General features: G+C 53.5%; 4 protein-coding genes across 10 annotated transcripts in view; 1 reads left to right on the top strand and 3 right to left on the bottom strand.

Annotated features, from left to right (window-relative positions):
- SRRM5 (serine/arginine repetitive matrix 5) overlaps window positions 1-24,283 on the bottom strand; it is a gene marked incomplete at its 3' end in the record, with an annotated part of 172,816 nt that overhangs the window by 5,018 nt on the left and 143,515 nt on the right.
- On the top strand, window positions 6-16,326 carry IRGQ (immunity related GTPase Q; the record flags this gene model as incomplete). 4 transcript variants are annotated; one of them, XM_082438685.1, is made up of 3 exons in its annotated part: window positions 6-1,719; window positions 9,254-9,785; window positions 11,036-16,326. In XM_082438685.1, the coding sequence occupies 2 exons, from the start codon at window positions 9,256-9,258 to the stop codon at window positions 12,357-12,359; spliced, it is 1,854 nt and encodes a 617-aa protein (XP_082294811.1). In that variant the 3' UTR covers window positions 12,360-16,326. The 4 variants fall into 4 exon arrangements, with proteins under 4 accessions (XP_082294811.1, XP_082294808.1, XP_082294810.1 ...); XM_082438682.1 differs by lacking the exon at window positions 6-1,719 and adding an exon at window positions 8,540-8,795; XM_082438684.1 differs by lacking the exon at window positions 6-1,719 and adding an exon at window positions 8,682-8,972.
- On the bottom strand, window positions 5,304-8,552 carry ZNF576 (zinc finger protein 576; the record flags this gene model as incomplete). Of its 4 annotated transcripts, none has more annotated exons than XM_082438862.1 (3): window positions 5,304-6,044; window positions 7,704-7,804; window positions 8,421-8,552. In XM_082438862.1, 2 exons carry the CDS (start codon window positions 7,786-7,788, stop codon window positions 5,617-5,619), a joined length of 513 nt encoding a protein of 170 aa, XP_082294988.1. In that variant the 3' UTR covers window positions 5,304-5,616. The 4 variants fall into 4 exon arrangements, with proteins under 4 accessions (XP_082294988.1, XP_082294987.1, XP_082294986.1 ...); XM_082438861.1 differs by lacking the exon at window positions 8,421-8,552 and adding an exon at window positions 8,140-8,265; XM_082438860.1 differs by lacking the exon at window positions 8,421-8,552 and adding an exon at window positions 7,966-8,085.
- On the bottom strand, window positions 18,916-23,893 carry LOC309648089 (phospholipase A2 inhibitor and Ly6/PLAUR domain-containing protein-like). Its single transcript, XM_082436184.1, has 6 exons — window positions 23,144-23,893; window positions 22,760-22,917; window positions 21,333-21,632; window positions 19,724-19,876; window positions 19,344-19,487; window positions 18,916-19,150 (listed from the first exon to the last, which is right to left on the bottom strand). Exons 2-6 carry the CDS (start codon window positions 22,827-22,829, stop codon window positions 19,005-19,007), a joined length of 813 nt encoding a protein of 270 aa, XP_082292310.1. The 5' UTR covers window positions 22,830-22,917; window positions 23,144-23,893; the 3' UTR covers window positions 18,916-19,004.

Raw genomic sequence — 24,283 nt, forward strand, 5'->3', positions numbered from 1 at the left:
GGTGGGGTGGGAGGACGGGGCTGAGGACATCGGGGTGGTCGCGGTGGTCATGGGGATGGGGTCCCACCGATCTGTGTCGTCTTAGCAGTAGTTGTGTGAAAGCCAGAATAAAAGCCAAATTCTGTGTGTCGGCCGAATGTGCATTTGAGGTCTGTGTGTGTGTGTGTGTGTGTGTGTGTGTGTGTATGTGTGTGTGTAAGCTCGAGTGTGTAAGGCATGCGCCTGGGCATTTACCTCACCATCCCTGGGCTCCTTGGGGGAAGCTAAGGATCGTTGTTGCCAAGATAATTAACGTTTACTAAGTGCATATGTTCAATGTGGTTCCCATGTATTTCATCATAGACCCCGTGATGTACAGGCTCAAACACAACAGAATTTTCTTGCTTACGTCATAGTCCAGGATGGGTGTTTCAGGTTGGCAGGTAACGTCCATATGGTGATTTGGGGACCCAGGCCATCCTGTAAGCCTTTTGTCATTCACGTGGTCATGGCTGGGTGTCCATGGCCTGGGTTCTGCCAGAGGAAGAGGAAAGAGAGCCTGGAGAGGTACACATGTTCTCTTAGAAGCCCCAGCCTGGAGGTGGCACATAGCGCTTCCACTTACGTTCCTTTGCTGAGAGATCAGTCACATGGCCACAGGCTGCTGCAAGGGAGTCTGGGAAAGGCGGTCTAGCCAAGTGCCCAGAAAACTGTTTGTGGAAGACAGCTAGTGCTCTCTGCCACTTCATCCAAGAACCTTCACAAAGAGGACTTTAATTATAATCATAGCTCTGCTTCCTGAGCGCTTCTTGGGTGCCAAGTGCCAGTCCAAGAGCTTTATGTATATTGACTTAGAGAAGTTGTGCATCTAGGAACTTACAAAAATAGAACTTTAATTATAATTACAGCTGCCATTTCCCCAGCACTTAAAGAGCGCTGCATTTTATTTACGTGAGATCATCGGGTCCTTAGAATAACTCTGTGAGGCAGGGGCTGTGACGCATTAATTCATCTAACAAGTATCTTTTGAATACTTGCTGTGCGCTAAGCATTGGGAACACACCAGTGAATAAAATAAAATCCTTGTCCTCGTGGAGCTTACATGGAGGTGGGAAGGGGCCACCGGTGGGGACAGATAGTAAACAAGAAATAAACAAGAAAGATGTAACATATGCTGGATGGTGGTAAGTGCTGGGGAGAAAAATAGAGAAGAGAAGGGAGAACAGTTCTGGAAGAGGGTGCAGTTTAAATAGTGTAGTCCTCTCTGAGGAGGTGACAGAGACCTGAGACCTAAGCAGAGACCTGAGAAAGGGAGGGAGGGAGCCTGGCACACGGGTGGGAGGAGCGATCTAGGCGAGGGGGCGGTGGGGCAGGAGCCTGCCCCATGTGCCAATTAGGCGAGAGTAGCTCGAGGGATGAGGTCAGAGGGGAACAGAGGGTCAGCTTATTACAGCCTTGTGGAAACACAGGCTCTTGCTCTGAGATGGGAAGTACTAATTCACAGAAGCTTGGCACTGAAGCTCCTTTGAAAATAGAAGCCTAATTATAATAATAGCTAGCATTTACTGAGCATTTACTGTGTGCCAAGCTCTGTTCTAAGGCGCTTTACATGTGTTAACTCATAGAAGCTTGGCAACTAAGAACCTTCAAGAATAGAACCTGAATTACCATAATGGCTCACAGCGGACCAGGCCCTGGGCTAAGCGCTTTATATGGACGATCACATCGGATCCTTATGAGGTAGGGACTGTTACTTATTACTCTCATTCATTCAACGATGATTTATTGAGCACCTAGGAGATGCAGGCACTATTTGGGGAGCTGGGAGTAGAGTGGTGAACACAATGAACAAAAATTCCTGCCTTTGTGGAGGTTATATTATAAAGGGGAAAACAGATACTTGAATATTTAAGTAAACATTTAAAATGTTAGAAGGTTATAAGTGCTGTGGAGGAAAAGAGAAGGGGGATGGGGAGGCTTGTGTGTGTGTGTGTGTGAAGCAGTTTCAAATGGGGTAGTCAGGAAAGGCTTCACTAAGAAGGTGACATCAGAACAGAGACCTAGAGGAGGAGGAACAGGCCATGTGGCTGTGGGAACAGCAAGTGCAAAGGCCCTGAGGTGGAACCTGCTTGGGATGTTTGTGGAAGCGCACTTGGGGTCACAAGGCTGTTGCTGAGGAAGGCAGGGGGAAGACTGGTGGGAACACAAGAGCTGAGAGGGGCAGAGAAAAGCAGAGGGGAAGAGGACCGAGTCACACAGGCCATTAATACCGACTCTGACTTCCTCTCCGAGTCTGTCGTCATCATCATAATTCTTAGAGGCGTAGGGGCTACTATCATGACCATTTTACAACTGCTACAACCAGGGCACAGAGAGGTTGAGTAATCTTCTAGAGGTCACACAGCTGGGAAGAAGCAGAGGCCAGGTTTGAATCCAGACAACTGGAGGTAAGGCACCCATTCTTAGCCACTAAGCCACACACCAGAAATGGCTGTCCACAGCCACCATCTGACTTGCAGGAGTGTATTTGGTCTCCAGAGTTATTGAGGTTTTTTTAATCACGTTGGTTACCAACATTTAAAAATGGGCAGGTTTGACACAAAAATGGAAGTTTCTGGCTTCCTTGTGAGACTGATTGCTGAACCCACAATCCCATGGGGCAATAGTTTGCTGGAGCTGAGTAGGGGTCACCTCCTATTAATGGGGCATTCCCTCCCGCATGCCCAGTCCCCACTGTCTGGCATCTGGACCCCTTACACCCTGCTTGCCTCACTGATTTATGGTACCTGCTTGGCCCCAAAGAGCATTTACATTCTGATGCCTGTTACAGGACCTTGACCAAAGCATCTTTCAAAACCCATACTTTTCATCCTAGAAGCTCAGAATCTTATATTTATGCACTCTTTGAGACTTTCATAACCACTATAGCTTAGCATCAATGAATCTCAGAATCATCAAAGCAGAAATTCACAGCTCATTAAAACAACATGGATGGATCTTATTTCCTGGAGCAGCATGCCTAAGCCCTCTTCTGCCCTAAGACAGGGCTTTCTAAGCATAGAAGTAGCGAATTATCCATTCATCATCAAAAGTTCCTAAGGATCACGAGAGACTGGGAATCAAGAGACCTAGGCTACTGCCAGTGGGGTCATTCAGTTCTTCAGGGCCCAGGCAGGATATGGAGACCAAGCTAGGAATTCCAGAGGATTCAGTACCGGGAGTTGGTTACACAGGTACTAAAACGCTGAGAGCACAAACATGGAAAAGTGAGGTGACTGAGAAATGAGTGTCTGCAAGAAGCTCCCACCTCTAGGACCGGGATGCAGAAAGAGAAGCACAATGACCAGAACCCAGTAGGAGCTTGGAGGGCAGGCCTCGCCACGTGTGTGGCTGGTGCAGGGACTGGCTACCACACAGCTGCTGCTTAAACCCCAAGAGGGGCACAGTGCCTTGTTCTGAGAGTGTAGAAAGGTGTTGGAGCCCGAACTGCTGCTGGAGGGGTTCCAGCAGGCGCCCAAGGCAAGGTGAGTCCCTTCTCCCCTCTTCCGACCTTCCTTCTGCCCATACCTCCTGTGGGATGAACTTAAGGAAGCCAGCTCTCCAGGGAGTCTGGGAAGCATAGCTGCAGAAAGCCCAGCCTCACAGAGCAGCGTGGAAGGGTGGGCTGAGGCTGAGAAATAGGTAAACAGCTGGGCACAGTCAAGGAGTTCTTTCTTGAGCCTCCATGGTAAGCGCTGTCCTAGGTGCTGGGGATGAAGCAGTGAGGAGGACAACCCACTTGCCCTCAGAAGCTTGGATTCTAGAGGAAGGACACGGATGATGACAGAAACACAGGTGTGATCATTCCAAGTGTTGAAGAGTGCTGGGAAGAAACTACATCAGGCTAAGGGTTGGAGGTGCTATTTTAGCCAAGGAGGACCTCTCTGAAGTGGCAGGTATTGAGACCTGAATAATGAGGAGGCAGCCTTGCAAAGTTCTGGGTGAGAGGGAACAGCAAGTGCAAAGGCTCTGAGGCAGATGCCAGCCTGGCATGTGTGGCTAGAGTGTAGTGAAAAAGACAGAACCGGGAGGGAGTTGAGATTGCTTAATGGGCTGGGACCTAATCACTGTTGGGGTTTGTGGGCCTGGGTAAGGCCTTTGGATGTTACTTATGGGATGCCGTTGGAGGGTTTTGAATGAGTGATGTAAGCTGACTTACATATACACAGGGGGTGGTCTGTAGCAGAGAGACTGGAAGGGTGGGGGGAGCAGTAGTGATAGCAGACCCAGCCTCCTGCTGTCTTCTTGCTCTGCCAGCCTGTTGTCGCTCTCATGGTCCAAGATGGCTGGATACCATGTCCACATTCCAGGCGAGAAGGTGGAGGAAAGGCAGGTTCCTTTCTGAAGCTTGAGGACTCTACCCAGGAATTTAGTCAGAACTCAGTCACATGGCCACATCAGGCTGCAAGGAAATCTGGGAAAGGCAGTCTTTGTAGCCACCGTGTGCCTAGCTAAGAAGTGGGAGATAGCTCGGTCTCTACCATATCCATCTCACCTGTGGGCTTTCAAAATATCCCTCAATTCAAATGCAGTCTGTGATTATTGTATGCAGGGCTGTGATTATTGTATGCAGGGCATCGACCATTGTCTCTAGGGGCAGGGCAGGTAATGCAAGGGAGTAAAACTGGTCCAGTGGAACTCAGCCCAGGGTTGGGCCTTTCAAGAGCTGAAAATAGGATCTTAACAGAATATCTCCCTGTGTTGGCCAAATACAACAGGAAACAGAAGGTATCTCTGTTTGACTCCAAACCAGTTTGCCCACAGGGCCAGACCAGGTCTGCCCTGAGCTCCCCACTCCCCATGCCCTTATGTTCTCTGGGAATTCCTGCTCAAAAGCCAGAGTTCCTTGTTTAGACATTTTATTGTGGACCTTTTGTTTTTAGATACTATTTCTGTTAGTTTATTCGTGCCATCTCACCTACACATACAAAAAATATTCCGTGACCAGAATGGTACATAAAATTATTTAAATGAACAATAAATTATCTGGGGAGGAGGAGGGCAGAGCCATCCAATGCCATGGCCCCTCCTTGAGTGGGAAAGGCTGGCAGGGAGTGGGAAGAGACAAGGGCCCAGATTGCAACCCTCACATGACTCAGTACAGCCTCCGACTTTGCTGTCCCATCCCCAAAGGCTCAAGTTGCTCCACGTGTGGGACCCGTTCGGTGGCATTACAGGCAGGCGACACCTCACTTTCCCTCCCCCATTCAGGCCCAAATCCAGGCACTTGGCTCTTGCAGCCCCATCGCGTCCACCTGGGAAGAATTAATGGTGATAACACAATCTGCAGCTAGTTGTGATTTCAAACTATTTAATTGGGAACGAGGAAGATACAAATAACAAATTTCCCTCTTTCTTGTTAATTTCATTTTTTTAAACAAAAGATCTCACTATTGTTTGATTTTACTGTTTCCCTGAAGGCTTTTGTGTCTTCCAAAGATGGAAGCTCTAAATGAGCATCTTCTGGGTCCTATTGATCAGGAGTTCTTTGCCTTTCTAGGGAGGAAAGTAAATCCCTCCAAGGCTCCCATCCCATATCAGACGGGGGTCCCACCAGCCACAGAGCTTCCACTGCCCTAGGGAGGGCTGGACCAACACTCAGAGCTCCCCCCGGGCATGCCGGATGTAGTGCTGATGCAGCCCTGCTTCCTGGGCAAAGTCCTGCCCGCACTCAGTGCAGGCGAAGGGGCCAGGAAGGGGGTGGGCCTCGTGCGCCTGGCGATGCCGCCTCAGAGAAGCGGCCTGCCCAAAGGTCTTGCCACAGTCAGGACAGGGGAAGGTGGGTGGGGTGGTGGTGGGCACAGCCGGCTGGGAGGGCCTGGCCGCTGGACCGTGGCTGCGCTGGTGGGTGATCAGGGCCTTGGAGGAGGGGAAGGAGCGGGCGCACGTGAAGCAGACGAAGAGGACCCCCTGCAGCTTCTGGGCCACGAAGTCCGCCGGGTGCTCCCGCTTCATGTGACGCTCCTGGAACTTGGAGTCTGCGAAGGTGATGAGGCAGCGGGTGCACTGCAGGGCCCCCAAGTGGCCTGAGGGACATGAGGAGAGGTTGGGGGAGGCCAGCAGGAGTCTCGAGGGCCTCTCCCAGCCTCAGAATCGCACCAACAGTGAGCATGCAGGGCTTACTATGTGCCAGGTGCTATGCCAGGCCTGGACGGCAGACTTACTGGACCTGTGTTATGGATGAGCAGACCGAGGCTCAGAAAGGTTAGGTAACTTGCCGACAGTCATGAAGCTAGGAAATGAAACGGCGGAGTCAGGACCGGAACCCAGGGGGTCTGCCCTTCCTACAGAGCCGTGTGACAAGAGCACAGCCTCTGGAGCCAGACTGCCTGGAACTGACTCCTGGTTCTACCACTTCCGAGGCAAGTGGAAACGGCGTTTTCATCTGGAAAATGGGGTAATGACCACATCAGTATCTACTTTATAGGGCTGTTGTAAGGAATAAACGAATTAACGTATAAAACGTGCTTAGAACAGTGCTACACAATGGTTTGCAATAATTATTGTTGAGAAAGAAAAGAAGTCCCACAGCTAGGAGCTGGCCTGGCACTCACAGCTAGGCCTTGTGTTCTCCTGTTCAGCATAAACAATTTCACAGAACATCGTCAGACAAGGCCATGCTGTGACTGAGACGAATCAAGACAAGACCATGCCATGATGCCTTCTAAACATGACAAAACGTGAACACTGTCCAAGCCACGAAAATGGCCAGACACCCCCCGCCCCCCCGTCGTGGCTCATATGAGTGCCTGCTGCTGCTTTACCAATTACACCTGGAGCCTTGCTTTGTCCCTCCCTCCTTCTAGGTGAGATGTATTAAGACAGCCAGCCACGTAATTGCCCCTGCTTCCTGGCAGCGTCCATCCACAGCAAAACCCCTTTCTTGAACCCTTCCCCAGATCACCTACCACAAGCCTAAATCCTGTAATAAGTCCTTTCTTATTACTGAGATGCCCCACGGTATGTGTGCTTCCTCAGCGCAGTGAGCAATAAGCCCAACTTGGTCAACTCCAGGTGTGTTCCTGGTGGTCTCCGGCTGGAGAGCATTGACACTGTGGCTTTCATCGTTATAAATACTTAACCTCTCTCTGCCTCGGTTCCCTCATGTGAAAGTGATAATTACCAATTTCACAGAGTCTGTTAGGAGGACGGAATGAGATAACAAATGTTAAACTCTTAGAATGCACCTAGCACATAATAAGCATTCAGTAGAAGCTGCTGCTATTATCCTAGGTCAAATTGGCTACCTTCATTAACATTAAGCTTTCCCCTTTTCTGCCACTAATCCCCATACCAGCCAGCCCCGTGAGGTGAATAGTGGCAAGCCCTTTTGACAGATTGGGAAACTGAGGCCCAAGTCACACTGAGAGTCTGAGGCAGAGTTGGGACTGGGGCTCTCTGCCCTCTCCCAGCCACCTCTCCCACCCCAAGCCTCTCTGGATGCCACTCTGTGCTTCTGAACTGCATCCCATTCATGCTTATGTGGATAGAGCAGGATGGGTACGTCTGAGGGTAATAAGGGTAGGGGTGGGGAGTAGCAGGTCCTGGGAGGGCAGCTCCAGGACCATTAACAGCTCCTTCCCAACAGGCAAATCCCTGCAACGCCCTGGACACTGAAATGCTATAGAAATCCTTTCAGCATCACAGCTCCTGCACCCCACCCATCTCTGATCAGCACTACTCACAGATGTCACCTCCCGGACTTTGGGGACGTCTCTCCTTGGACGAATCCTGCTGCTCCATGGCCTCTTTGGGGTGCCGGTCCTCCATGGTGACTGAGACCCCTCTGGTCAAGAGAGGAGCACGCATGACAGAACAGTAAATCAAGTGAAGTCGCTTATCTACAGCGAGTCTTAGAGGGCCCGCCAATCCTATGACCTTTGACAGGCTTGGCTTTGCCAGCCTTTGGCCGACCCCCCACGAGATAACATCTCCTTGAATTCTAACCTGATAGAGCAGCTCGCTAGAGAAGATTCAATCCTCCCAGAAGAGTCAACTCCCCGGGTTTGTGACTCCCCTTAGAGCCTTCTCACTTGCGTGAGACCTCTGACCTATGCCTCCTACATCTCAGAGGGCGGGACCCTTGATCTTTGACACCAGCCTCATCCCCTTCTCTCCCACCTGTCTTGAGGCAGGTAGTGGTACCCACGCTTTAGCCTGCCTCCTTCTGGGAGACATCTTTCTCTGACATCCCGAAACTCTTATTGCACCTAGAGCCCCCGCTTCCCACGCGCGCTTTCAGCCGCTGTGACCCGCTGCCCCAAGCACTGCCCTCGGCTCCCTCCCGAGGCCGGTAGCTCAGGCCTCTGCTTTTCTCCAGACAGCAGAGGGCTGCCTTTCGTTGCGCCTGTCAGTTGCTCGTCACAGCGCCGTCACCCGAAGGGAAGCGGGGTAGGGCCCACCGAGTCTCAAAGTCCCGGTGGTTTCCACGGCCTTTCGCCTGATAAGCCTTTCGAAGCCCAGATCTCGGGTTGCCAAACGACTGGAGTGATTCAGTCGCGCCAACCCGGTCCTCAAAATAATGGGAGGGGTCCTTCTCTGCACTGGGGTGCGTAATGATGACGTTGCAAGCCACCCTTGCCGTACAGACCTAAGCTTATTGCGCAAGTGTGTTAGGCGCTCCTGGCGCGCACGCGCTGTGGCTCCCTCATTGTTCAAGGTTCGGCGACCGTGGAGGAGCGAGCGCCCTTCGGCCGCTCTGCGCAGGCGCTGCAAAGGGCCCTGTCCCCGAGGTTACGCTTTCAAGACACACCCCCTCCTAAAAGGAATGACGTCAGGTTAGAGCCCCGGGAAAGGGTCTGGACATCCCCAAATCCCGGCGCTTTAGCCTCATGGGCCTCCGTCCTCGGACCCCAGAGGCGGGGCTTCTCAGCGGCTGACCGACTGCTGCCGACTGCGCTGTCCCGTGTGCCGGCTGTTTGCTCGGTCGGTGATTTGGAAGGGAGGAGTGAGGGGTAAAAACATCTGTGTCCCTGAGGGAGGAGGGGGCTAGAGGACGATTTCTGAGTTTTAGAAGCGTAAAGGGAAATGCATGCAGAAAGAGGGCGGACAGGACTCCCAGGTCCCTAGGGAATAGGGCCTGGGCGCCAGATTTCTAGGTGCCTGGGAGTGATACCCGAGAACGAAAGAAGTGAACACGGTAAAAGGCTGAAGTCTGAGACCAGAGTGGGGAAGCTAGGAAAGAAAAAGGTTGGGTGCTCCGTGACCCGGGTCTTCCCCTCTCCCCGCTTTCCAGCCATGCCTCCGCCGCGGGGTGACGTGACCGTCTTATTCCTGGGGCCTCCGGGCTCGGGAAAGTCTGCTCTGATCGCAGCGCTGTGCGACAAGGATGTGGAGACGGTAGAGATCCCCGACGGCCGGCCGGATTCCGGGCTCCCCAGCCTGAGAGCTGCAGGCCCAGGCCTCTTCCTGGGCGAGCTGAGCTGCCCACCCGCAGCGCCGGGGCCGTGGGCGGCGGAAGCCAACGTGCTGGTATTGGTGCTGCCCGGCCCCGAGGGGAATGAGGAACCCTTGGCCCCAGCGCTGGGGGAGGCAGCGCGGGCCGCCCTGGCCCGAGGGACCCCGCTGCTGGCTGTGCGGAACCTCCGTCCCGAGGAGTCACAGCATGTAGCCCAGGCCCGGGATCACACCGCAGCCCGGCTGGACAGCGCCGGGTTGGGCGCCGCGGCTCTCTTTGTGCTACAGACCGACTGCCGCAGCAGCGACGGCTGCGAGGAGCTAGAGCGCCTGCGGGCGGCGCTGCGGAGCCAGGCGGAGGCACTGCAGAGGTGAGCGCGGCGTTTCAGGGTGGGTTGAAGAGGACTGGTGCTTTATTTAGTCTGTACCTCCCACCCCTAAGGTGCTCTTTGAGGTCTGCGAGACCCCGCCCTCAGCGAGTTTGGGGCCAACCTTAACGGGGTATCTGCTGGAAGCCCTGCTCCCTCGTCCAAATCCCGACCCTCAGCGCAGGTTTTGAGGTCCACGAGGTTCCACCTCAAACTAGCGCTGTGTGCTTGACCCTTTTCTATCATCTAGGCCAAAGGTCAGCTAGAAGTCCGGACCTGTCATCCAGGTTCCGCCTCCTGCGAGCGCTCTGAGGTCTTGAGCCCCCGCTCCCTCGCGAGAATTCTAGGAGGGGCCGGGACCTAGCGCCCAAACACTGCCCCCAGGCCAAAGTGTGAACGAGGGCTCACTCTCTCCAGGCAAGCTGGTGATCCCCGCGAAGCTTTTACCCGAAGACTCCACTCTCCAGTCTTCACCCTCCTGCCCACCATCTGCTTGGTTCTCAAGCGACCCCAGTCTCCGGAGAGCCACACCCTAAGCGAGCTTGGTCGTTTCGGGGGCCCTCCCCCACTTCCTTTCTCTAATCCCCTCTCGTTTCTGTGTCCACTTGCTGGCTACCTCCTGAATTTTCTCCCCCAACCCCAAGCGGCCTCCTTTTATAGACGTCAGAACGAGGCTCAGCGAGGGGCAGCCTCTCCCCCAGGCCCACCACTCGTCTTTCTTCCTTAGCCACACGCCCTTGGTAAGAACTAGTAGATGAGGGTTCTCCCCTCACCTGTCTTTACAGCCCTCCTAACTCCTAGTCTCAGGAAAGAGCGCTCTTGGTGACCTTGCCCTTGTCGAATAGGGCTCGATTTTCGTTTAGTCCTCAATACAGTCGCCATTCTTTCTTTGCTCTAAACTCCACTCTCTCTGAGTTTTGCCCCGCCCAGCAGGGCTTTTTCTTAATCCTGCAGGTCCCTCGGAAAGACCCGCTCCCGCAGAGTTGAACCCCGGGGAAGACTTAGCCGGATCCCCGTTTTCGGCTCTGTTGGCAACCTGATTTCTGATTTCAGTCCAGCCGTCCCACCTCTTCTTTAAGCCCCTTCCTTTTCTTCATAGCCTCTGATTCTGTGCCATTAGTCTGGCCCCTCCCTTTCCTGATTATTCGGAAAGCTCCGCCTTGTCATCATAGCCCAGTCCTGTCCCCCTAGCCCAGCTCGCCAGCATTTAGCCCCTCTTCTGCCCTTGACCGCATCCCTCCCTTTCCCCGCAGGCTCCTGCCACCGGCTCAGGATGGCTTCGAGGTGCTGGGCGCTGCAGAGTTGGAGGCTGTGCGCGAGGCCTTCGAGACGGGTGGCCTGGAGGCGGCGCTGTCATGGGTTCGGGCCGGCCTGGAGCGACTGGGCAGCGCGCGCCTGGACCTGGCCGTGGCCGGTAGGGCTGACGTGAGCTTTGTGCTGAACATGCTACTCGGGTTAGATCCTGACGACCCAGGTGCGGTGCCTGCTTCGGCGCCCGCGGAGCCCATGCCCTACCCGGCCCCAGAGCGCCCCAACGTGGTGCTCTGGACCGTGCCTCTGGGCTCCGCGGGCACTGCTGCCGCCCCCCACCCAACCCACTACGACGCTCTCATCCTCGTCACCCCTGGGCCCCCCACTGAGAAGGACTGGGCCCAAGTCCGGCCCTTGGTGCTACCAGATACGCCGCTGGTCTGCGTGCGAACAGACGGCGAGGGCGAGGATCCGGAGTCCCTGGACGAAGAGGAAAAGAGCGGCGAGGGCTTAGAGAACGCAGGTGGAGGGGGGTTTGAGAATGCACGCAGTGAGGGAAGGGAGAAACGTGGCCCTGGATCGCAGAAAGCAGGCAGTGGGGAGGGTTCAGAGGACGCAGGCAGCGAGAGTTTGAAGCCGGTTGGCGTCGGCGTGAAGAAACCGGGCAGCGGGGACTTAGAGCGCGCGGCCGCACTGAGCCCAGAGGACGAGACGTGGGAGGTGCTGGAGGAGGCGCCGCCGCCGGTGTTCCCGCTGCGGCCTGGCGGCCTCCCGGGGCTGTGCGAGTGGCTACGGCGTGCGCTACCCCCGGCCCAGGCGGGAGCGCTGCTGCTGGCTCTGCCACCCACGTCTCCCCGCGCGGCCCGGACCAAGGCTGCGGCGCTGCGGGCCGGGGCGTGGCGGCCAGCCCTGTTGGCTAGCCTGGCGGCGGCGGCGGCCCCGGTACCGGGGCTGGGCTGGGCCTGCGACGTGGCGCTCCTGCGAGGTCAGCTGGCCGAGTGGCGGCGGGCGCTGGGGCTCGAACCCGCGGCGCTGGCACGACGCGAGCGCGCGCTGGGCCTGGCGCCGGGGGAGCTGGCCGAGCGGACGCGCTTCCCGGGTCCGGTGACGCGCGCCGAAGTGGAGGCGAGGCTGGGCTCGTGGGCGGGCGAGGGCACCGCCGGGGGCGCGGCGCTGGGCGCGCTCTCCTTCCTGTGGCCGGCGGGCGGCGCGGCGGCCACAGGGGGCCTGGGCTACCGCGCGGCGCACGGCGTCCTGCTGCAGGCGCTCGACGAGATGCTGGCCGACGCCGAAGCAGTGCTGGCACCGCAGGTGCCCGCGCAGTGAGTGGGGTGTTGAGGACCGGGGCTTCCGGGGTGCCCCGTGTCCCGGCTGATCGGCTTGGTCAGGGGTTGAGGACTCCAAGTCGCAGTAAGAGGGAGAGGGCGTGGGGATCCAGACTCTGGCATGCTAGTATGGGATGTCTGGGCTTGTGAGATCGCAGCGGTGGGGGGGAGGGGGGGAGGGGCGCGGGGGCCGCCACTCAGAATCCCGGGTGCTTGAAGGCGATGAGGGTTCTGACTACCGGTTGGAATGTGACTTCTCGTCACCAGGATTCCTGGGTCCTGAAGGGGAATAGAGTTCGGGGGACATGACTTCTGATTTCTCTGGGGGAGCAGAGGGTGTGACCCTCAGACTCCTAGACTCCTGAACTCCTGAAGGGAGTTGAGGGTTTGGGACTCCTCCAAGGGGGTATATCTTGGTCTCCAAAGAGTAGAAACTGGATCTGTTAGGTGTCTAGTCTTCCAGGGGGAGAGGAGGTGGAAGCCCTGCTTCCTGATGAAGGGGGTCTCCATCACACCGGGGACTCTAGCGTGGAGGAGAGGGTCTGGGTTCCCCAGGGAGCTGGAATCCTTGGGCTTCTGAGCCACAAAGGGATATAAGGTCTGGGTTTCTGGGAGGTGGGGGGATAGGCCTGCATACATAGGGGGCTTTGAATTTTCATTGGGGGGAGGAAGGCTCTCTGGAGTCTCAGAACTCCTGGCTCCCAAGAGGGCTGTGGACCTTGATTCCTAATTCTTGGGTGGTGGAAGGTCTCCATCTAGAGGAGGGGATAGGGGGCTGTGCGAGAGAGCTGGAGACCTTTGGTTCCTCTTGGGGAATAGGGGGGTCTCTAATAGTTGCTCCACCAGGGGCCTGGTGACCCAGATTTCTTTCCCAGTTGTTGTGGGGAGAATGGTACCACAAAAATGAGAGGAAGTAAGAGTTCTGGGCATGGTGGGCTCTGGGGGGTAGCCGGAGACCAGGAATGAGGCCTTCTGGGTGTGGAAGGACAGAAACCCCTACCTCAGAGGTACCTCCCAGAAGTCCCTAATGGATCTGGATCCTGGTAGCTAACTGCCTTTCTCTGAGTTTCACTGGAGAGGGATATGACTGCCCCCATTTTAGAGGTGCTGAGCGATTATGGGGCTCTCTGGGGACCCTGTTCCTCTGTCCCTCTGTCCTTTAGGGGTTTCTCTCTTTTTTTGGTCTTGGTTTCTTCTGTCATTAAACCTTAACCCTTTCTGACCTTGGTATTATATACACCTGCCTTTTGGGAAAAGCAACTGTACTGCTGCACTGATCCAAACGCTTCTGTGTTGGCTACCTCAGGTATCCCCGAGAGACACAGAGAATGCCACAGTGAGCAAGGGACCCACGGAGCAGCTGGGCAGGTGTTCCAGACCGTGGGAATGTGCCACAGTGAGGCAAAGGCAGAAACCACAGTGCCTGGAATGTTCTAGGCTGCCAGCTCCAAGTAGAGGAGAAGCCACAGGTCACAGAACTCTTCAATGCCAAAAACAGAAAGGGAGGACCTGAGAGGCCATCCAGCAGAATCTCTGTTATGTTAGATGGGGAAAGCAAAGCCCAGAGAGGGCAGGCTCTAGGCCCAACAGCACACAGCAAGGCCCCTGCCTGTTCTTATTTCCTGCCCCCGCCCATCCCCCAATCAACCTGATCTTCCTTCTGATGCTTGAGTGGTCCACCTGGGATCCTGCCTCAGGACCTTTGCACTTTCTGTTATTTCTGCCTAGAACGCTCTGCTTCCAGATCTTCCCACGACTGGCTCCTTCTTGTCAATCAGGTCTCAGCTCAAGTGTCCCCTCACAGAAGCCTTCCCTGACCTCTGTAACTGAAGTAGCTCACACTCCCACGCCTATTATTCATCTTGGCGGGTTATTTTTCCTTGTAGCAATTATTACTGTAGAAAATGACCTTATTTATTTATTTACCTATTTATTGGTTATTATCCCCATACCTGTCCTGTTCTCTGCTGTACCCCCAGCGCCTAGAACAGTGCTTGACACACACAAGGTGCTTAGTAAATAGTTAATTCATTAATCAGTGGCAGAACTAGGGCTGGAATTTAGGTCATCAGCCTCTTGCCACAAGACAGGGAAAAGGTGTGAGATGGGGGGAGAAACAAGTACCTCATGGGAGAGGAAGCTCCTGTCTGAGGTCAGGGGACCTGGGAAGCAAACACAGCTTTGCCACTGTCACTCCGGGTGACGTGGGCCAGTGCCTTATTTTCCCACCTGTGAAATGAAAGGGCTGGACAAGAACCGTAAACACTTCCGAGATCCTGTTTCCTCTGACAGCTGAATGCAAGGGTAACCAGTCTGAGGGGCACTTCCACCACGTGTACCTTGAGCTCCCACCACCGGCACAATCTGTGCCATCAAAGTTGAGATGGCCAAGATGGGGAAGAGCATTTGGCTCTATACTGAACGGCTCCAAGCATTGTCCTCAAAGCTCTTCCGGCCTTAGGAGAATGTCCCTCATCCATATCTGCAATACCCAGTACGACGCTGGCTCCTCCTCAAGCCCAGCGTACAAGCATCTCCGTCAAGCCTGCCTGCCACGTGCAGGGGCAGGAGGCGCGCAGAGCCGTGCTGTCCAGTAGAAACAGGATGTGAGCCACACGGGTACTTTCACATGTTCTAGTAGCCACATTAAAAAAGGAAAAGGAAACAGGTGAACCTAATTCTAATATGTTTTACCTCAGTATATCCAAAATATTATCATTTCAGCATGTAATCAGTATAGGAAACTACTAATGAGATATTTCACATTCTTTTTACGCTAAGTCTTTGAAATCTGCTGTGTATTTCTCACAGCACATCTCAATTCAGATGATAAATTTTCATCAGAAATATCTGACCTCAATTTAGATTTCAGAAAACTCATATTTGGAGAAGTCGATTCATATACCCAAGTTGTCCCAATTATCTTGGATAGTTTTCCAATAACTGAGATGAGTAGCAATTTTTTAATTAATCAGAAGTAACTAAAATGTAAACTTCAGTTTCCCCGTTGCACCAGGCACACGTGGTGAGTAGCCACTGTGTTAGACAGCACAGCCCTACAACACTTCCCATATCACAGGGAATTCTGTGCACATTGCTCTAGGGTCAGACAGCCCTTTGACTGACCATGGGGGTGACCTTGGGCAAGTCACTCAGCAAATGGCATCTACCTCACAGGGTTATGGTGAGAATTCAGTGTATGCACGTATGTACATGCATTCTGTCAAATGCACAGCAACGAACTTGCAGCCCCTCCTGGAAGCTGGCACACTGGGAGCCCGAACGGTAGTCTCACCCCCATGCCTTTGCTCGGAGTGCCCTCCTCTCTTCCTGCCGCTTTGCCACCATCTCTGACTTGGTCCCGTCTGACATCTCTGCTCTCTACGTGTCTCTGTTCCAAATTCCCTCTGCCCTCATGCCAATGGGAATCATGCCTGAGATCAAATCTGAGAAAGCAAGACCCAGTTTTGTTTTCACGTCTCGCTGTCCGTTGTGGGGTGTGCTGATTGTGTTTGTGTAGTTGTACATTGGCACTCTTGGGTGTCACGACTATCTTTTAGAGTGGTTGCCTTTTAAATCATGACTTTTAAAGGGATTGAATTTTAGGCTCTGTAGAGGCAGCAAGTTGCTAGTGAGACATCTGTCTCTGGGAGCATCCAAGCAGAAAAGACTAAGGCTCCCTTTTGGATGGATTGCTGGCTGTCATCAGGGTGTGTCTACAAGGCACCTGCAGGCTGGAAGGCCCTTGAAGGCAGAAATTCAAGGAAAAGTATGGTGAATCTTGGCATTGCCATCGCCAGAAGCAGAAGAGGCACAAAAGCCTCATGACCTTAGCTAAGTTTCATACTTGTCTGGATAATGATGGAGAGACTTGTGTCCACTGAGGTAGGAAACCATGAAGGCGGGTGAATCAAGCGTGGGTTGGCCTGTGGTGCTTTTTGGAGGAGTGAATAAAAAAGTAGAAATTCTATTGTGTGCCTGTTCTTTCGGGGTTTAAAGGGGAAAAAAGATGCTTGGGATTTTGACTGGAGCTGGAAGCCTAGACTCCTGGGTCCCTGGAGAGGAGAGACAGTGGGGGTCTGTGCAGGATAGGAACCCTTGGGCTGGAATTGAGAGACTTTGAGTTTTGCCACCCTGGAGGGGCTGGAGCAGACTATTCATTGTTTACAACTTGGGGGCTGTGATGGTAAACGTCGCAGCTCCGGAACCAGCTTGGCCCATTAATGCCCCCAGTGTGTTCAGCTTCTCTGCAGCCCTGCCCTTGGATTGTCCCTTCTCATCCCGACTCTAGACCTGGTCATGGGATCTGCTTGGCTACTGAGACAACAGCAAAGATGATGGGCAGAGACTTGAAAAGTGCTCGTGCATTGGGACTTCCTCTCTTGCTACCCGGGGGACCCCTGTCACTGCCACCACATCAAGAAGTCCAGGCTAGGGAATTCCCTGGTGGTGCAGTGGTTAGGACTCGGCGCTTTCACTTCCAGGGCATGGCTTCCATTCCCGGCTGGGGAACTAAGATCCCGCAAACCCCACAGTGTGGCCAAAAAAAAAAAAAAAAGTCTAGGCTAATCTGGTGATAAGAGACATGTGGCCCAGTCAGCCCTGACACCCCAACCAGTGTCAACTCTCTGAAAGAGAGCTGCCTAGCTGACCAGCAGCTGAACCCAGCAGACACCAGCAGAACCATCACCCAGCTGATCCCAGACCACATCGCCAACCGATTATTCTAAGCAAATGAGGTTTGGAGGGGCTTGTTACGTAGCAAAGGATAACTGATACAGGCTTGTCCGCTCTCTCTGTGATGTGGTCTCTTTCTCCCCTCAATGTGATCCAATGATTAAAATCTTAAGCTCTGCCACTTTTTCGCTGCTACGACCACCAATGTGACACTCCTTTCTCTGAGCCTCAGATTCTTCTGAAAACAGGGATGAGAATAATAGCACCTATCATATGGAGTAGTTGTGAAGACAAAATGAAAAACAGCCCCAAGAGGTCATGGTGGCCATTCGTGCTGGTTATGAAATGTGTCTGGCGAGGCGGGGGCTGTGGTGGGGCATTTGGGGCCAGGACTGCACTTCCTCCTCCTCTCCCGGTGGGGTTTGGTAGGGTCATGTGACTAGCTCCATCCAGTGAATTGTGTCAAGTCCCTTCTGGGTGGCAGCATTTAGTCATCCATGTGAAACCTTCCTGGGCTCTCTCCTGTGCACAGAAATCGGCATTAAGTTGGTGACTGGTCCACAATTATGATGAGCAGAACGCCCTGTGGACGGTGCTAGACGTGGAAGGTCAAGGATAAAACAAACTTTTTTTTTTTTTTAAGATTTTTTTGGATGTGGACCATTTTTAAAGTCTTTATTGAATATGCTACAATATTACTTCTGTTTTATGTTTTGGTTTTACTGGCTGCGAGGCATGTGGGATCTTAGTTCCTCGACCAGGGATCGAACCTGCACCCCCTGCATTGGAAGGCAAAGTCTTAACCACGGGACCACCAGGGAAGTCCCTTAAATCAGCCTTTTGTGAATGGGTACTTCTTCAGCAAATACCCCTCCTCTCCCTCCCACTGGACGGGGAGTGTACTTCCTGCTCCACTGATGTTGGCTTTGACCACATGGTTTACTTCACTCCATGGAACGTTAGCACCCCCGACCTCAGCAGAGGCCTTTGGGGCACTTGGTTTTTGTGCCCCTGTGATCTGCCACGAGAAAGACATTAGCCAGGGAGCCGCTGATCCCAGAAGACTGTGAAATGCCATGGAGGAGAACTTGAATCCCCCTCCCAAACTGGACCCAAACCCATCAAAGCACAGCCGGAAGCAGAGCTGCCCCAGCCACCTACAAACCCTTAGAAAGAAGGATTGTTGTTACAATCTCAGTTTGGGGATGGTTTGTTACACAAGCATTACTACAGCATGACTTGACTAATATAAACTTGTTGCTTTAAACCACTGAGATTAGGGACTTGTTTGTTACTGTAGCATAATCGATTCTGTCCTGACTGATGCCAGGGTCTAGCACCTGCCAACTAATGGCCACTCAGTAAGTGGCAGCTATTAGGATGATAACTATTTGGCCAGACACATTGTCTCCAGAACCAACATCGTCTTAAAGGTCCTGGGCACTGCACTAAGTGCTGTTTTAGTTTTCTTTCATTTGACCCTTAAGACAGCCCTTTGAGGTTATGACTATTAATATCCACATTTTACAAACGTGAAAACTGAGGCAAAAGAGGGAGAGGTTAACCAGGAGAGGTGATCATGGACTCTGGAGTCTGATCTTCCCTAGCTGTTTGACCCAAGCCAAGTGACACCGCAACCTGTGCCTCAGTTTGTTCCTCTGTAAAATGGGGACAATACTTTCAACTTCACAGAGTTGTTGTGATTATGAAATGAGGTACCGCAGGAAAACACTTAGCATGGGGACCCGGCAGGGAGTAATCCCTTAACAAAAGGTAGGGTCTTCCCTCTCTTCCTTCCAAAGAAGGGGTTCCCAAATGTTGAGACCCCTGCTTTTTGCATCCCACCTCCCTGAAATGCATCACATCACAAGGACTCAGGCTTGTTCTGTTAAGTTGTTTAATATATTGGCACATGGGAAGCTGTAGCTGAGAACAAATCGAGACCAAACGCGGCATATGCCTCAGTTCTTCACATAGCCTTGCCGGAAGGCTGGGGGTCTGGAAGACAGTTGGCCTGGGTGATGGTGTAGATACGAGAGGCTGAGGGCACCAGGGTCCCGGGCTTGGTGTGGCAGGCATTCTCTGTAGCGCAGCCCCGAGTAGCAAATATGACGCCTGTTGGGGGGGAGGGATTTCAGACGGGAGTCAGGACTTCCAACCCCTCCCTCCTCATGACCCTGGGGTCATGCCCCTGCCACCTCCTCACCCAGTTCTCTGGACCCACTCTCTCCCCTAGAATCTGGAAGTATGAGCCTCCCGTTCTGGAAGCCTCCCTGTACCCTCCTCCAGAAATCTAGGTGCCCCTCACCAGTCTGCACTTTGCCAGCACAGGTGATACAGTGGCTTTCCTGGCCAACACAGAGTACGTTCTTAGTTGAAGAGCATGTTTCCTTGAAGGGGCTGATGCAGGTAGGGCACTGGAGGCCATTCTCCGTACGATTGTTCTCGGGAGCTGGGGAGGAGGGTGGATTGTAAGGTGTAAGGTACGTTAAACCCTTTCCCAACCTCACAACAACCCTGGGGACACCGGTTGCTAATGGACACTGCATTTCACAGGCGAGGAACTGAGGCTCAGAGCAAGGAAGATGCTTGCCAAAGGTTACAGCGTGGGTCAGTGGCAGGTGCTCACAGCAGGCTCTCAGGCGGGGCAGGAAGGGACTCCAGATGTGGGGCTGAGCTGGCACTTACTGGGCAGGGGATCGTGGTTGCAGACATCGCTCTGGCAGCAGCGTGTGTTGGACACCATGTAGTTCTCAGGGTCCATGGTGATGGAGACGAATCCTGAGCTGCAGGCACTGGATTTCATGCAACCCTTATAGGTATTCACCGACTGGTGGCCTTCTGCAGGATGGCGAGGGAGGGGAGGGCTCAGGGGCCCTGGCCTGGACCCCGGCTTCCAGGTCTCTCCCAACCTTACAGCTGCCCCAGCCTGTTGCTGTCTAAGGAGGTCTCTTCCAGCCCCCCAGAGTCATACCCCCTTATCTGCCTGGGGCATGGTCTGGACTGTTTATTAGGTCCGCTCCACCCCACCCCCTCCAGGCTTTGGTGGTCTCTTGCAGTTCCCATCGGCAAGCCCTGGTGCCTGCCTGAGTGGTCCCTTCCGCCCCACGCCACCCCACTGCCATCCTCTAAGGGTCACACCTGTAGTGGTCTTTTTCAGGCCGCCTTTGGCTATCCCCATGGCGGTGTGAAATGGTCTCTTCCAGCCTTTCGCCCTCCCCTGACCCTTGGAATCCCTTCCACCAAATGCTGCAATGCCACCCTCGCCACCCCCCACCCTGTAACACCCATATCCTTCTCTGTCTAACGTGGTCTCTTCCAGATTTCCCCAGGGTCACTCCCCAGACCTCCCAGCGAAGGTCTCTTGCTGCCCTCCTTGGCTACTCTCAGGTCTTGCCTGAAGTGTCCAGACTCCACGGCCTTCCCCCTCCCCCTCCCCACAGTACGGTGGTCTCTTCCAACCCTAGGGTTTCCCTTCTTTACCCCACAGAAAGGTGTTTTTTCCCCAACTTCCTCCTGCGGTGCCAGGGTCCCATCTCCCTCCCATATACTCCTGGGTGGTCTCTTCAAGACTTTCAGGTCCTTCCCCCACCTGCCCACTCTTGCTAGGCGAGTAGGGCAGCGTGCAATCTTCTATCCCACTTTACACACCCCCTCCGGTCGGAATGGTTCCTTCCTACACTCAACGTGGGCCTTGCCTCCCCTCACATCCTTCCTTCTCCAGTCTCACGCCCTGCCCCACCATCTTCCTTTAACTAAGGGTTTCTGGGTCTCTTTCAGCTTTGAATGAACACCCCACCCCCCGTGGTTTCTTCCTTTGCTCCCCTTCTCCCCGATCCTCTCTCAGGTCTGGGACAGTCCCTTCCATTTAAGTCTTGCCTTCCTCTCCCATTGTACTCATATGTCTCCCCATTGCCGCAGCTCCACTTCTTCTTTGTGATAATTTGCTCCATACTTCAGGATTATCTTCCCTCTCCTGTCTGTTCTTTTATATCTCTCCCTCTACCCCAATATCATCTCTCCTCTTCTTGTCAGGAATGGTCTCTTCCAACCCGCATCCCTAGGGGATCCCTCCCGCCCCAAATGGTCAACCTGGTCACATTCCTTCCAACCCACCCCAGCCCCTTCCTTCTCCTCTACACGCCCCCCTCCACCTCTTGCATATTCGATTTTTCCCCTCTCGCGATTTCTCTCTTCTCCCTTGTCCTTTCCTTTCCTAATCCCCTCCTGCCTAAGAAAGTCTCTGTATCTGCCCCACCCCCACCCCATCAACTCTTTGGAGTCTAATGTTCAGAAATCCCTGACAACAGTGGTTTCTGTCGTTCCATCGGATTCTCTTCCCTCCATCCACCACGAGATTGCCTTTCCCTCTTTCCTGCCCGCTCACCACTGGAAGGTTCCTCCCTGCGCGTGCTGGTATCTGCTACCCCGAAAGCACAGCCCCCTCCCCAGGATCTGACGCCACGCCCTGCCCTCTTACTTCTGTTGGTGTGAGCCACGATGACCACGCAGGAGTCCTGGTCGGGGTCACAAGTTTGCACATTTCCACTGCACGTGGGTCCGGAGCCTGTACACACCTCACAGCTCAGTGGGTACCCTGCAGTGTAGAGAGCAGGGCTCTAGTCAAGGGTGGTGTGGTCTGCGGACCAAGACTTTGGACGGAGTCCAGAGGGGGATGCGGGGGGCGGTCTGAGGGAGGAAGGAAGGGTATCTCCCTGATTGTTCTTGGGCGGGGCATTGGCGGCTGTCCAGGGAGCTGTCCGAAGCTCCGGCAGAGACGCGGTGGTGCTCCAGCAAAGCTGCTTTCAGGGGTGGGAAGCGACTCCACCAGGGAGCAAGTTTACCTAATTACAAGGCTGGGGACTTTGGACGCTAGGGTCCTCTGAGAAAGTTTGGGGACAGGGAGGGGTCCTGGTGAAGGTTTCCATGGACTTTTGTGAAGCTTCAGGTCGAGCTGGTTCTCGGAAGTGAGACCCTCTTCCTTGTAGGTACCACGCGTAGGTCTTGTAGACAGTAGGAGCCCAGGCAGGGGTACCTGAGGCTGGGATCTGCATCCCAGGTCAAGAAGGGAGAGCGAGGACCAGGAGGGCAAGCGCATGGGCTCCTTGGTTCTGAGAGAGGAGGCAACTGGGGGCCCAGGCACTGGGCAACTGCGTCCTGGGGAAGGTGGGGCTTGCCTGAATTCCTGCATCTAGGGGAGGACACCAGGGGTCTGAACTCCCTAGAGTTCTGGGAGAAAGAAAATCTCTCCCCTGCCCCATCATTTTTTTAAAAAAAGATTTCCCTTTCTAATCATACTCTCATCTGATTTTCTAGAATTCAGACGTCTTTTTTTTTTTTTTTTTTGGCCGAGCTGCATGGCATGCGGGATCTTAGTTCCCCAACCAGGAGTCAAACCCACGCCCCCTGCAGTGGAAGTGCAGAGTCTTAACAACTGGACCCCCAGCGAAGTCCCCAGATGGCTTATTTTGAGACCCTGCCTGGGGGACAGGGGATTCAGAGCCCATCAAACCCCCTCCTTTCTCAGGGATTCACACACACAAGTTTCTGAGCTATTCTTCCCTTGGGGCCCCAGTCTTTCTCTCCTTTACCCTCTGCCTTTGCCGTGAATCTGAATTCCCAGGACACCTCCTCTTTCCCCCTCGCCCCTGGAGGACCTTGCTGAATGCCCTCTCATAGTCCTCTTTCCGAAGGTCCCAGGATTCCAGGCCCCTAGTCACTTACCCAGGCCCAGGAGGGTGCAGAGCAGCACGGAGGCCAGCAGGAAGGTCTGGGGTTTCGTGGAAAGCCTCATGATGGATGAGTGAGTGAACCTGCAGTCCCAGGTCCCCAGCTCTTCTTATAGGAAGCTGAGGAGGGGTGGGTCTGGACCCACCCTACCCCTAGGGTGAGAAAGAAGTGATGTAAGATCTGGGGGCAGGTCTCTGTAGCTCTGGGGTGGGGAGGCAGAACCAGAATCCAAATGCGACATGGGCATCTTGTGCCCAGCCCCCTCCTCCACGGGGACCCCAGGAGTCTGGACTTCCAGCCCTCTCTTCCATCAGGACCCAGAAGGTCATTTCCCTATTTTCTCACATTCCCACCCCCCCCCTTTTTTTTTTTTCTGACCTGAGGCCCAAGATCAGAATCTCAGAATCGGGTTATTTGATTCCCTGCAGGGTAGAGTGGCTGCTAGGACTGAGATACCCTTCTTTCTCTTCCCAAGGAGGTGCCCAGCGTGGGTGAGGCCCTACCTGGGAGCGTCCAGCATGTCCAGGCTTGTTCTGTAGGGGCACGCTTGGCTCATATTCACTTTTCTGTGTTTGGGCTGTCTCCAGCTCCGACCCCACCCCAAGATGCCCTTCTGGGTCTCTCGGGGACTGAACGGAGGGGTGCTTGTCACCGGGCAGGGGTGGGCGTGGTATGAGACGGATGCCCATAGGTCACATTGGAAAACTGAGGCATGGTTGGAAGCACTCAAGGCTGGATGTGTGTTTGGGCACATGCACTGTGTTTTATTTAGGTTCTTTTTTTTTTTTTTAATTTATTTATTTATGGCTGCGTTGGGTCTTCGTTTCTGTGCGAGGGCTTTCTCTAGTTGCGGCAAGCAGGGGCCCCTCTTCATCGCGGTGCGCGGGCCTCTCACTATCGCGGCCTCTCTTGCTGCGGAGCACAGGCTCCAGACGCGCAGGCTCAGTAGTTGTGGCGCACGGGCCTAGTTGCTCCGCGGCATGTGGGATCTTCCCAGACCAGGCCTCAAACCCGTGTCCCCTGCATTGGCAGGCGGATTCTCACCCACTGCGCCACCAGGGAAGCCCTTATTTAGGTTCTTTACCCACTCTCTCTGCCTCAGGCATAAGCTTGAGAGATCAGAAATTGTATGTGGTTAAAGATTTGATGAAAGTTCATAATAATGCAGTTGACAAGAAAATTAGTTATTTCTGAGATATACATTTTAAAGTAATAACTAGGATTATTACTTATAACATTATACCAGAACATATAAGATTTTTAGAAATTTCATGTAATGTCTGAAACATTTATATTAACATAATTCCATACATATTTCCATACAAATACAAATATAAGATTTTTAGAAATTTCATATAATGTCTGAAACATTTATATTAACATATTTCCATACATATTTCCATACAAATACAAATATAAGATTTTTAGAAATTTCATGTAATGTCTGAAACATTTATATTAACATATTTCCATACAAATAACCCAATGAAAGTTTAGTATTAGTTGTTTTGTTTGTTT

The sequence above is a fragment of the Balaenoptera physalus genome, assembly GCF_965194825.1.
Source record: "Balaenoptera physalus genome assembly, chromosome: 19".
Classification (NCBI taxonomy): domain Eukaryota; kingdom Metazoa; phylum Chordata; class Mammalia; order Artiodactyla; family Balaenopteridae; genus Balaenoptera; species Balaenoptera physalus.

Excerpts from the sequence above, each read along its gene's own strand:
- LOC309648089 (XM_082436184.1), bottom strand. The coding sequence starts at position 22,829 with ATGAGGCTTTCCACGAAACCCCAGACCTTCCTGCTGGCCTCCGTGCTG. Across the intron at positions 19,488-19,723 it reads CAACCACGATCCCCTGCCCA|CTCCCGAGAACAATCGTACG; the intron begins GTAAGTGCCAGC and ends CCTCCTCCCCAG. Across the intron at positions 19,151-19,343 it reads TGCTGGCAAAGTGCAGACTG|GCGTCATATTTGCTACTCGG; the intron begins GTGAGGGGCACC and ends CCCCCCCAACAG.